Below are 13,846 nucleotides of genomic sequence, written 5' to 3'. Positions count from 1 at the left end.
TCTAATTGGACAGAGCGTTGCTCTAATACTTTTATGTTAAAAAAACTCTTTTGTAAGCACATATGTTTCTGAAACTAATTCTACTGTATTCCAAGAATTACTTCATGCTTTCTGCATTCCATGTTTCTGTGGCTGTACAGTGCTGATCGGTAACACAAGAGAGAAGCACAACACGATGGCTTTTAAGAAAACCAGCACAACATTTATTTAACTATTTGGTCATGACATTTCTAAATCTTTCTCTAAGTCACACAGCTACTGAGCCGAACAAGTAAGACACAGCAGGTTCTATCTGAAGAGCATTTTACAATTTAAATGGAGATGCTGGAAATAGAGAAACTCACCGTAACCTGTCTGGGAGACGAGCTCAGCTGCCCCTCCGATAGGCTTTGTGAAGACGCCCATGATTCCTTTCCCCACACCCGAGATGACCCCTCTGGCTTTATGCCCAGCTGAAGCTTGGGCCTCAGATACTCGCTGAAAATTCTGCATTGGCTGATCCACGATTCCAGCAATTGCACCTGAAAAAACAAGAGTCCTCAGTAATTAGTGAAGATTAATATCCCAGAATAAGAGGAAATTTACTACTGGATCTGAATGTTGCTCAGATTACAACTGTACCCCACCCTTCTTACACTGCTATTTAACATGCGACCAATTAGCTAAACAATACCTTAGCTTCAGTTTATGTTAAATCTCTACTTCCCCCCCCCCTTTTTTTTAAATGTATCTTACTTCTTTAAACATTCAGATCACTTAACTTGACAGCATGTTTTCATCTTTTAACTACTTTCGCTACATGCTTTTGCTGAGTTAGTTTAATGTAGCTCAGTCTGTGTAGCTATTCTGAAAATGCTGGGCTTGGAATAAAATCCAGCAGTTTCAGAAGACTTGAGCTTGCTATGGAAATGAGATTTTCACGTAAGCCTGAGACTGACTTCATGAGAATAAAAACTGCCTGTATTCAATAGATCATTTTTATATCCTCTTCCACTGCCAGAAATGTTCATAAGCTAATGCAACTTTTGATATATTACTAAGATCAGCAGAATTGGACTTTGAGACTTTTTGTTACTTTTTTGTGAAAACGATCATATTTTACTTTAATGCACACGGGTCAAACTTTTACAAGTGACACAGTGACCTTTCCAGCTTTTAGTATCAACAGAGAACTCCAACTTAAATCTTCCTAAATGTAAACAGGTATGTGAGGTGGTACATTTCTTTGATCTTGAGTTTACACTAGCCACTTAACCACAGACGTGTCTCTAGTTATTGCAATTTTGATAGATAAGCTATTTGGAAATTGCTAAGAGTACAAGGATTGGACAAAGTGACATCAGTTAGAAAACGATCTGCCTGATCCGAGGTTCTTTGCTCAGTGAAAAGCAAATTTGCGGCTCCTCGGCTGGCTCTCAGTTTGCACCTTCAGCTGCAAACATCAAGATAAAGCAATTACTTAAGGAGCAGGACCAAGTGTCACCTTGGTAACCAGGCATTTTTACTGCAACCTAGACATCTCTGAAGATTCTGCTTTGTATGTGGAAGCAAATCCAGGCATATTTCCACAGATTCGGACAATCACAGCCGAGGTATTTGGCCCCATGCGTTTACCAGCGTGACATGTTCTAGTCAGCTAGCCACTAACCGGTTTTCAGATGGTTTTAGTTACCATTACTGGATAAACGGAGAAGTTGCTGACTTTGAACAACAAGAACTAATATTGTACGCTGGTATTCTGTCCAAAGAAAAGATGACGATGAGAAGCAGCACACTTTCCTAGATCCTTGCCCCTGGGATACCATCTATCAGCAATTCAAGAAACTTGCATCACCCGTAAATGCTTCTTGAAGAGATTCATTCCAATTTCTGTATGTGTATCCTTTACTGATAAATGTACACTATTTCGCTAGAAAATGCTGGTCTGTTTTTAATGTGATACCCAGTTTCTATTGAGCTCACTCACTGAAGCTGAGCGTGCAACTGAATGTCCACCCTTTGTACCACAAAGGCCACGACGCTTCCTTAATGCCAAGCCAGAGAAATGATACAATTTTCAATTCAATTCTGTTTCATTAGTACTTACCAGCTGCTCCTGCTGCTTTACAAAAATAATACCCCAACACTGCATTACACAATTGAGATTGTTCGTCCAGTCTTTTCTTTTGCACAATGTTGATGCATTTGAAGGCATAAAACAATACTTGGTGTTCTGTGAAGTTACAGTATTACGTTACCCTGTGACCTCCTTCACCCTATCTATTGAGGTCATCCACAGCAACCGCACTTTCGGAACAGAAGTTATTGCCTTATTAAATGTAATCCACCTAAGTCCTAGCACTAGTAAATTATTTACTGCAATACACTTGAGCAATGTTATAAGGTAATAATAAATAAGAGCCTACTCCAAAGGACCTGTGGTATGCTCCAGGCACTTCTCAGCTGGAATTAGGCCCAGAGGACAAGGAAACAGAATGGAAACTGCTGTGACTGTGTTATATAAGATTATTTATATAGTACCCCAAATAACATATAGCTTAATTAGCCAGTTGTTAGTACTTCCACACTTTCTGTGATTCTGCCATTTTATGTACGCTCTGAACTTGTCTGTGAAGCCATTGCCCTTTCGTACCTCAAATCCCTTTCCAAGTCCTGTCTTTCTACCTGCAAGAAATACAACCAATTGTCTTCTCTCCCCTCTCTGCTCACCCTTCGTAATCTCTTATCTCGAATTGCAGCTCACTGACATAACTCATTCACATGCTGTGGTCATGCCCACAAATCCCATAATAAACTATAACCTTAATCCTTTCATTAAGGAGTGGCTGGTCCTACCAGCCTTGCACCGGGGAGCCAGATCTGTGCAGCTCCTTTCCTGTGTGCTTCATGTGTGGGCAAAGGGGAAAACAAAAATAGGTCAAAGGCTGAGCAACCTCAAATCCCAACAGCAGTGAGATTATGGTGACACACATGTGACGTTCATTGCACCTCCAAGCACCAGAAACTGTGCGAGGCAGATGTCCCCTGTCTCCATGTGGCTTCTTCCTTTCTAACATAAAGTCAGTGGTAGGAGCACCATGCTGGATGGACTTACCACAGAAGGTCTTTCTCCCCATGTTTCAGTAGGGTATCAGGGAAGCAGAGCATGGAACCACATGTAGAGTTTCCTCCGTTCCCACTCTCATTCTCACAGTCTAGAGACAGCTATGGTGTCCTACTGCTGTCCCTTCTCTGTAATGTCCTTTGCCTTTTTTTTTTTTTTTTAATGAAACCATTCTCCATTTTTCTTTCCTTACTTACCCTAGGCATTCAATTTTATATGCATGTCCACATATGTACACACAGATTATGTATGTATAAAGAAAACCTCAATAAAATTAAACACCAAAGAAACAAAACAAAAACATATTCTTCCATTACTGGACCAAAGAGGTTCCAGCCACACCGTAACATCTGCTAAACATCAGATGGGGTGCACTCTGGTTAATACATGTTGCTCAGTAACCATAAAAAAGATACTTTGATAACTACAAAATTCAGATAGTTCAGAGTATATCACTGTATTACTTCAAGAAGAATTTGATTACAGGCAGCAACTGGTTCATGCACAGACTGACAATGTTTGGTGAACACAGCACGGCTCACAGAGCTTAGCAAAGCTCGGGTTGCTTGTGACAAACTTTCAGACCAAGAAATAATTGGAAAAAATCCACCACCAGGAGAAACTGGCCATGCTTTGCCACGAGACTGGAAGCTAGCCAAGCTGAAACCACTTTCGCTTCCTTTTCTTTTCTCTGTTGTCCTTCAGGATTGCTGCAAGTGTTCCACACCAAAAATACAGCTGAGGCATAGTCTCATCACAGCAAACATCACATAAAAGCACAGCTAAAAAAAAAGAGCACCTGTTGGCGTGCATTAATGTATTTGCAGAATTAGCGTGTGGAATAGCACACACTTTCAGGATTAGCACTGGCCCTTAGTATCTTGCTTGTAGATATGCAAATGCAGGGTGGCCCCGATTCAGGGATAACTGTGCAGCAAGAACAACCACCACCACTCTTAGTAACAAAAATTTGAACTTCTGAAATCCAGAATTTACCTTCTCTAGCAGCAGCGTTACACTGTCAGTCAGTATTACTATCAAGTCACTTTCCCCAAAAGCAGGAAGAAGAAACTGAAATGTTGAGCACCTTTGCCGTTGTGCAAAATGTCTTCTCTAACCGTTGTCAGCTTTTCAGTTATTCACAAATGCTCAACTTCCTAAAGGGAGCTACTTCAATTTGGTATTTTTCACTAGGACCAGTAGTTGGAAATAAAGCCTGTAGTTTCAATATTTTCTTTTACATGGTTATAAATTATTTAAGCTTCACCCCATCACGCAGAATGCAAAAGATAGTTCCTTGGTGGGGAGTGCTCATCACCTAAATATTTCAAATGCAATTTGACTGCATTTTTGTCTAATCGTATAAAAGAATAACCACACCTATCACAAGCTTTTGCTTCTTTTCATGCACAAATGTTACTAAAATGACCCAGAAGTCTCCCCCAAATGAGAAAAGATGACGACAGCCGGCCAAAGATAACAATCAAATCAAACAACACCCTGACAGTGCTTGAGTCATTTAAAACGAGACAGGACAAAGCACTTAAGAATGTACCACAGGGAACAACTTGAACTGAGGAGGAGACAAGCGTACATGATTTTGGCCCTGATTCAGCAAAGCACTTAAGCACATGCTTAAGTGCTTTGCTGAATCAGGGCCACCATGAGCCAGATTTTCAGAAAAATCAGAACTGCACTCTTGTTTCTGCATAGATACCACAACGTATGTGAACTGAGGGCTCTTCTATGCCTGTGCCTAGGCATGAAATCTACATTTGCAATTCTTTAAGCTGTTTGCATGAGTCAGAGGGCTTTTACAAACATGACAGTGCTGTGAGTATCCTAGAAATCTTTTTCACACTTCTCATTTTTACAGTTAGAAAGTCATAGAAATTACGGCTTCAAAGGGTCTTGCTCTCAGCATTCCTGTGCTCGTCTGAACTCTTAATCCCTGTGAAATAAATTCACATAGCAGCCCCACTTCATTTTATTATGTATGAAGAACCAGTAAGTGTTTTCAGAGTAAGCATGTTCGTATTTACTCTGAACATGCCGGTGAAAGCAAGCAGCAGGGTGATACCTTCCCTTCAACTATGACTGCTTTTTTTGGGGAAGCCACAATAATCTTTAAAGTGAATGGTCAGGACAGAAACGGCTTTCTGACGTGTTGGTAAAGACTGAAATGTAGTTCTATTCATACTTTAGGTCTCAAGACAATGTACATGAATGCTGCTGTGTATACAGAGAAAATGGACTTTTTAAAAATCAGGTTTATATTTAAAAAATTATGCCTGATACAAATTCAGTGGAACATTTCTGATTCCTCCCTTAGTGACAGATCCCATACTTGTCAAGTCCAGCAACACAGTGACTATTTATCCGGGTGCTTTTTTGCATCCACACTACCAAGAATAGAAGTATTTAGCAGGGAGGAATCTCTAAATAATAACAGTGGGAGTAAGAACAAGATCCTAGCTTGAGGAGGAGGACTGTTGAAATGCTAACACGAACCCCTAAGTTTCTAACATGAAGTTTGATTTCTTAGGAAGTCAGGGACACTGAAATTCTAACTCTGTTTCAGTTTGTTTTTAACTAAGGCGTACTCCTGCAAACAACGGAAGCCTTGTGCACAGGCATCGCGTATTCGTGCATGCACGTTATGAGTCCCCAGCTTTCCTGAACAGCAGAAGCTTTGCCTTGTTACCACCAAAGCTACAAAGTTTCAGGGTGTACAGCTCATGCTTTTAGCTCGGAAGGATTCTGGCCCGTCAGTGGAGAGCCACCATGTTATCTTGCTGTCTTACTAACAACTGAGCCAAGATCACCACGCCATTTCACCAGCACATATACACCAGGCTGACACAGTGCTTCTAAAAGTATAATCTTTCATCCAGCTACTCAACCTGACTGCCCTTAGTCCAATAAAACAAGAAGGAAAAATAAAATGTTCTCCAAACTGCCTTTGATTTGCAACGCCAGTAACAGCTTACTATTGGGATAGTAGCTACTAATACACAAAATTTCTCCTTTATGCACATTTCTCCCAGGACACTCACTTGCCGGTTTACAGGCATTATCAAATGACAGTGCTTCACATCATCTAATGTTATTGCTTAAAATAATTTCCAGTAACTTAACCCAAACTTGTAACATTTTTACCACTTCCTCTTTGGGGCTTTCAGGGTTGCGGTTGCAAATTTAGTTGTGTACACTACTGAAGATTAGGAAAGAGGACAAATCCTTTCAAGCTTCAGCTCTTCTAACCTTTTGCACTGCACTGCTTTTGGTCACTTTGATCTCTAAGGGATTCATACTCTTTAATACGTACTGAGGAACTCTGCCAAACAATACAGTTCTGCATTCTTTAGCTGTGTGACAAGTAGAAATAACCTAGAAAATTCAGCCCCTTACTGCAAAACTCCGTGCAGAGATTTTTTCTCATGTGGGTTAGTTTTCAGATCTTTAGGTACTATTTTGAAACAGGCAGAGTAATCTTCACTTCTAACCAAACCACTTGGCTACTTGATGAATGTAATTACAGTGAAACAGGATGATCTGTGTTTCTTTGTAAAAGCAGAATTCCTCATCAAAGCTTACTTAACATCTGCACTAAGTTCAAGTGGTTTTCAGACAGAACCATGAATCCCCGATATCTACACTGCAGCAAAACCAAGCAGGTTCAGTAGGCATTCCTGTAGCACTGGAAAGTAAACATCAGTGTGATGACGTCTTTGTGCTGACTTGGTTGCAAGTCATCCTGCCCAATGCAAAATTATTCTTTTTTTCTCAGATATACATCATGTACCAATGAAAATATTATTTCACAAAGAGAATGCAAACTCATTCTATATCCGCAATTATTTTATCAGCAAAACACATATAGAAAAGCCGCTAAACCTTGATAAAAAGAAACTATCTCAAATACATACCGCGAGGCTATTTCACAAGAAAACACCTAAACAAGCATAACTCGCAATTATAACTCACATGTAGAAAAGTCTGGTGAGCAGATCAGAAAACAGTATTATCACTCAACTGGATATTTAATAGTACATTACCTAGAAGGCTAATGCCTAAACGAGATAGTCCCTGTCTCAGTCCTTCTCCCAGGCTCTCTGGAAGCTGCCTTCTCCATTCTTCTTGTCTGTTGTAATGTTCCTCATCCAGTGACAGCCTATCCATATTCCGAGCAAGACTTGTTGCCAGATTGGTAATTGACGTCAGCGTACCTAAATACATGGAGATAGACATTTGGTTCTGGATCAAAATGCTTTAATTTAAAACATGGAGATGTTCTATGCCTCACTGCAATACTGAGCTTATGAGCAGAACGGCAAGTCAATTGAAAAGTCGCCCATGTGTAGCATGCTTTACTATTCGTTAAGCATCACCACCCTGCTTCTCCGGTCCACGTCACGCCTGTCACATTAGCCTGCAACAGGTTTGCCCCGCCAGTGGGAACAACAACTCATTCGAACATCCTTCCCCAGTTTCCAAACTTCTGTAAGGCTAATCTAAACGGAGAGGTGTATGTGTGTGTGTGTGATGGAAAGGTAAACAAATATTTACAGAAGGAGCCCGGGAGGCCGCGTCCCGAGGGAGCCCAGAGCAGCCGCGAAGGGCTGGGGCAGCCGTGCCGCGGTCTCTCGGGCGGCCGAAGCCACGCGATGGCACTGTTTATACAGGCTTCGCACAACAAAAGCTGCTCCTGTTCTCAGGCCAGCCCAGCCCTGCTGTCAAAACCTATCCCCGTACTTACACAGTTATGACAACTGCGTCTGCTTTTAAAAAAAAATAATAAAAAAAAATAATAAACATGATGAGGCGACAGAGTGTAGAATTTCTGATGGTTAGCAGAAGTACAGAACACCTTTAATATTTCTGCAGTTATCACATGAAATACTGGCTGAGCCAATCTCCATTTCCCACTGGGAGGTTTAAAATTCTGAAGTTTCTGAAACATTCTTATGCACTGTAGTTAAGCGGTGATCTGTTTAATACATAAGATGTTATATGTGAGCTTTGTTACCCTCCCAGCATTTTGCTGCAGCCTAGCAAGCCAAACAAAGCTGCAAGCAATATTGTTTAAAACTTTAACACATCCTTTAACAACGCATGACAACAAAGCAGTAGTTGGAGCAACAAAGTGAAAGCTCTACCTTTGGAAATGTGTTTTACAAATGATGTTGTTCCTCTGGAAACTCCACTGACAAACGCTCCTGGGCCTCTGGTCAGCCCTTCATAGGGGAGCCTAAAGAAATCGGCTATGCCATTCCCTATGCTTCTCACCAGACTAGCCGGACTTCCAAGAATTTCCAACGATCCGACAACCCAGCCTGTGCGGAGAAACAAGACACATGTTACGGCTGCAAAAACTGCAGAAGCAGCAGTTGTGAAAAGGTTATTCCTTAATTATCTTTTTCACACTAGAATTCATCGCATTATGAACTTCCTTTGAGCAAAACACAGGAAATAACTCATCTACTATGAATTCAGAAATGGCAATCTTTCATACTTCGTAAATCAAAGAAATCCTTTTGGCAAACTCACAAATAGCTTTAGAATGACTTCCTTCCAGGAGCTTCCCGTATTTCTGCTAAAAGTGTGCTAGGGAGGCGGATGCTAGAGCCTCACAGTTATGGAGGAACAGGGCTGCAAGTTCAGATCGCTGGGTTGGTTTTAGAAGCTATAAGGCAGCGTTGCGATTTCACATCCTTACGTGATAGAATTGTGACAGGGAGTTTACACTGATACAATGTACTGCTTTACGGGAGTGTGCAGGTCAATTGCTTGATGGAGTGTTAGGAAAGGAGATGCAGATTTTTGACAAGTGCTTAAGAAGTTATTTTAAATCCACCCCAACCCTTCTAAGCTGATCATTTTCTTTCAGAGTGCAGTGAAAGCCAGACAAATGTCTTTTGCTCAGTACAGTTGTGTAAACAGCAATGACATCTACATGCTGATTAGGTTACTCATAGGGGAGTATTCCTTATGCATATCCCAGGAGAGGTATCTGTGGATCTGGTTTCCTATATAAACGCAGGGTTGCCAGCAGCTTGCTGGATGGCCAAGCACACAGCAATCTGTTGCTGGAAAGCTGTTTGCAGGTCTTGTCTTTCTCAGGCTGGTTGGCAGCAGATTTATTAAGGAAATAGTGCTGCATAACTTTTTTTTTTCGGCAGCCCAGAAAGAGCGATTCAGAAATGGCAATAACCATTAAAGAGGAACCGCCTGGTCCTTGAGCCCCGGTACCATGAATTTCAACCGGCACTGCCAGAGCGACACAAGGCGCGACAGGGCCAGGAGGCTCTAAGACGGACAGACTGGCCTCCTGCTCTCCCGCTGAGGGCCCTTGATCTGCGCTGCCCTCCTCATTCCCATCTCATCACCACAAACTCCTGCTATCCAGATGCTTTTCTTGTTTTCTATTAACCCCTCCCAGTCACTCCTGTGGAAGGCTGAATCATGAAACTGAACAGAAGAGAAAATGTTACTCATATGAAATGAATTAATCTCATACTATCGTTCTAAGCTCCCGGAAAATCTATTATTCTTGTTGAATCTGTCCCACATTTCAGCCCTGGCAGGTTGAGAACTCCAGCATATGTAGTACAAAAAGCAGGAACCACAGTGGACATAAGGGAGAGGGTGGGATGGACTATGAAAACTAAAAAACAAGTACTACTGGCAACGCGACAAGCGGAGTGGCAACGCGCGCTGTGGCCCCACGATGCCTGCCCTAGAAAGGCGCATCCCCCTGGCAGTCCTTCCCTGCTGGGGACCGGGGGAAGCCAGCGCTCTGGGCTGGGCCTGCGACTCCCTCGCTGTAGTATTTTTAATAAATTATCCGTGCCACTGTGTGAAGTGATGAAAAGCTGGAGGGGTGGGGAGGCGTGTACAGATGGAATAGATGCTCTTTCTGTTTTTTGTGATCAATAATGTTGCAATAATCCCTTAGAGCCTTTTTTTTTTTTCTTTTTTCCCCTAAGTATTCTTGGCATTCCTTGTCCTGAGGTGGTGGTGGTATGGAAAGCTGCTGCACGACACCGCGGCTTTGTGCCCTGCAACACCCCCAGCAGGCACTGCCAGCCTGGGACACCGGAGACCCCAACTCCACTCACCTGTTCGGCCAGTCAGTGTGTTTAGGAATGAAAACCAGATTAAAACCAGCAATGAAACCAGTTAAACACAAAGCTGAGGTGTTGCCTGCTATCCCAGGAGTGGGCTGTTGCAGCCTGGCTCTGGCCTGTGGGCTGTCGGTTTTGGGAAGCTCTGGAAGGACCGTCCTCACCCTTGGGGAGCATGGGAGGAATGTGCAACCTGCAGCAAAAGGGACGCTCCTTGGCCAATGCTCAGAGCAAAACAAATGGCTCCTCACTGCCAGTATGGACTACCCAGCCCAAGGAGGAAGGTGTGGGAGCAAGTCAGGAATACTGTATTCCATGTCAATTACCATTTCCCAAAGTATGCTTAGAAATTAGATCTACTAATATGAAATAATTATGACTCCATTAGCAGAGAGCCACTGCATTTACTTTATAGGCAACTATAGGGTTAGATCTAGCTGATACTAGTGATATTTTTAAATAGAATTTTATTAACTGCTAAATAGAAGCCAACTTAATTAGAAAAGGATGGGAGACTTCCATTGCAAATTTTGCTAATTTGAGACAAGCAATGCTAATCAGCATATTTCAGCACAGCTCTCCAGCCCTGTTCATTGCTCACAAGATATGGATTCTGGCCGCTCCTTTGCAATGTATGGGGCAGCCTGATACACCCCCCACTAGCTGGCTTTGGGGCAAATCCTGCCCCCTCCCACAGGGCAGCAACGGTCTTGCACACAGCTAAGGAAAAAATGAGACTATCCCACTTGGAGCATAAGGCAACAGCTGTATGGGAATGCCATTTGTGCAGATGCTACGATTTACGCGTCGGACAGCGGTGAGCAGAAAGGGGTCAAACAACCCATCATTTTGCACATTAATGTGGTTAAAATGCAGGACAGTGAGGTCCTCTTCCTCAAGAGACCAACCCAAGAAGTATAACTCAGCTGTCGGTGAGGAAAGGACTCAGGGTTTGCAGACCATATAAAGCTTTTTGCTTGACTTCTTTCTTTTTAACTTTGTCAGCCTTTTATCAAGTGTCACAAACTCTTCAAAATAAAGCATCTTCTTTGCCCAAGGAAACATTAAGTGATACAATTCACCATTTAATCTTGATAACCCCTTTCAAAAAATACATTTTAGTTTTAGTGCTGTAAGTGGGATTTAAGTAGTAACTAAATATATGCTTATGTATTTACCTGAAAAGAAGTTCCACTGAAGCAAACTTTATTTCTTAATATTTAAACCTGCTTGATGTCAGCTACATCATGAGCCCAGAGCAAGGGGTGGCCTGTGCACTGTTGTACACTGCAAGGCTAGTGCAGGAGGAAAGACCCAGGGCCAGGTTCAGGAATCCCCAGCTAGCATATGTGCCTCACCTGGGATGCTGCAGATGAAAAGCCAGTATAACCCCAATTTCCTGCTGCAGTCTATCACCACTTGTATCACCACTCTGAGTCAGTTGTGGGGAGAAATATTCACGCTGTGGACCATATTTGGCCACAGTTTCACTCTTAATTAGCAAGAAACTAGATCTCGCCTTTTGTACTATGGGATTTGACTGTAAAACAAATCCAAACAAGTAGCAGAAAGAAAAACCTGCGAATTTTGCAAGCAAAATAACGCAAGAAAATAATGAATCAGTGTACAATGTTCTGGTGCACAATTGTGTATGTGGTTGCCACAATCAGCTGTGCAAGTCAGGTATGCATACAGTGAAAGACCAGATCAGCATCTCACTACTTTGATTTATAAATACCTGAATTACATGTGTACAATTTTGGAAACTGTGCACAGAATTCAGGTCACAGCTAGGCCTGCAGCATAAACGGAAGCATCAGGATTTCAGACATTCTGACCATTAGTATTGCAGGAAAATACATTCTACATTTCAGTGTGTAGTATGTATGCGATCATGGACAAGCTTCCTCCTGTCTCAGGTACAAATTCCGTTCTACACTTAGACACATCAGAGACCAAGTTTCATGACTTCTAAATTAATATTTATGGGAAACAGAATGTACCTGCTAACCTAATAGAATAATTGCTCACTATCGATCCTATACGGGAAAAAGTTAGTAACAGCAAACTTCATAGTTCTTGGATCAAAGGACAACAAACATCTGTGTGCCAGTTTAGCATGAAGGCTGTATGAAGAAAGACAGATTCCTAATCATAAACTGCAGCCAAAAGGAGTTTTAACAACAAAACAACATTCAAGGCTATAATTTACTTCTGAATGCAGAGCAACATACTGAATAATTTGATTAAATTTAGTTTTGGGGAGTTTATGTGAGGAATGTGGGTTGATTCTGACTAGTCCTATAATATAAAATGACAAAACCTAAGCCAGCTAGAATACATTTTTATGCTGTGTTCAGGGTTTCATAAAGCCTTCAGGCAACTGGCTAATGTTTAGCACAACTTTACAAATCTTCATTGGTGTCTGTTCAGACATTTTATTTTCCTTCTGTCACATGGCAGGACATGAAAGGTGTCTGAAAATATCATTATCAAACACTGTCTCAGAAAAAAAATAATTGTACGGCAAACATCTAGGTTATTCAGCTTGAGAGACAATCACAGAATCCTGGTCCCTAATAAAAATGTTACACGTTAAGGAAATGTACTGACCTGCTCTGAAAAGTGCTCCAGCAGCATAATGCATGGCCAAAGCATGGACAAGTTGCCTGGCAGTGGTGAAGATGGGTCCTCGCTCAAATACAGAGAAGGAGAGAGGGGTGTGATCTGAGGCTATATACAGTTTCAATGAAGCATGAATACTGACAAGGAGATTAACAGGTTGTATTGTTAATTTTCTTAACTTCACTGGCTTGACTAAAGCTCTTGCATGCTCTCTCACTTGTCCAGGCAGTGTCAGGGTAGTATCTGAAGTATTCATGGATTGACAAGCAGTTTTGTTTTCTGGAAGGTATGTATCAAACAAAGTCTTAATGTAGTAAATGAAGGTGTCCTCCACATACAGCCTAGCTGGTTTGAGCTCAAAGCTGAGGTCATTGATGTGAAACATGAAATTCTCTTCCTTGGAAAAAACAATGCAGAGTTTTATAAAGCAGTTTTCCTTATAGCTTTCCAAATCTTTGTTACAAACAATGAGGTTGTTCACTCTGGACCACTGCATGGTCTCATTTTTCTCTCCTTGGCACAGCAGGACTGCAAAATGGAAATTGGATTTGCTGTACAACTGATTGTCCAGTTGCAAGTCTTCACAATACACTTGGAGACTATGAAATTGTGGGAGGCCTTCTATGGCATCCCGTGGGAACTCCTGTGACAGGGGTCTCGGGTAGCTGGTGGTTGGGGCCATGTGGAGGAAAATGTTGTCTGCTGTGAGACGCAGAAGTTCAGATGACACTTTGTGGTTTGTAATATCATCAAAAGCAGCAAGACTTAACTGACTGATGAACACTTTCAGTGACAAGGTCTGCTCTTGAATTCTAGATAGGAGGAAAAAGTTTTGTTACTTCACGTATTTTGAGATGACCTAGCACCTTACTTTCTCAAAAACCTATCAGGAGACACGTTCTCTATTATATATGGAAAACTCCTTGCGCAAGTCCCATTAACGTTAATGGGATCTGGCAGCCTTAATCACCACAGTGGGTACCACCTTCAG

General features: G+C 41.8%; 1 protein-coding gene across 5 annotated transcripts in view; it reads right to left on the bottom strand.

Moving 5' to 3' along the window:
• The window catches only part of VPS13B (vacuolar protein sorting 13 homolog B), a 477,375-nt gene that overhangs the window by 11,208 nt on the left and 452,321 nt on the right, over positions 1-13,846 (bottom strand). For all 5 annotated transcript variants that reach the window (XM_040588251.1, XM_040588253.1, XM_040588250.1 and 2 more), the window contains 4 exons: positions 12,844-13,667; positions 8,263-8,439; positions 7,162-7,332; positions 345-521 (listed from right to left, as the gene is read on the bottom strand). In XM_040588251.1, coding sequence (XP_040444185.1) covers positions 345-521; positions 7,162-7,332; positions 8,263-8,439; positions 12,844-13,667 — 1,349 coding nt within the window. The remainder of the gene's footprint in view (positions 1-344; positions 522-7,161; positions 7,333-8,262; positions 8,440-12,843; positions 13,668-13,846) is intronic.

Source organism: Falco naumanni, chromosome 3 (genome assembly GCF_017639655.2).
Source record: "Falco naumanni isolate bFalNau1 chromosome 3, bFalNau1.pat, whole genome shotgun sequence".
Lineage (NCBI taxonomy): Eukaryota > Metazoa > Chordata > Aves > Falconiformes > Falconidae > Falco > Falco naumanni.
This window is presented reverse-complemented; position numbering and strand designations above follow the sequence as displayed.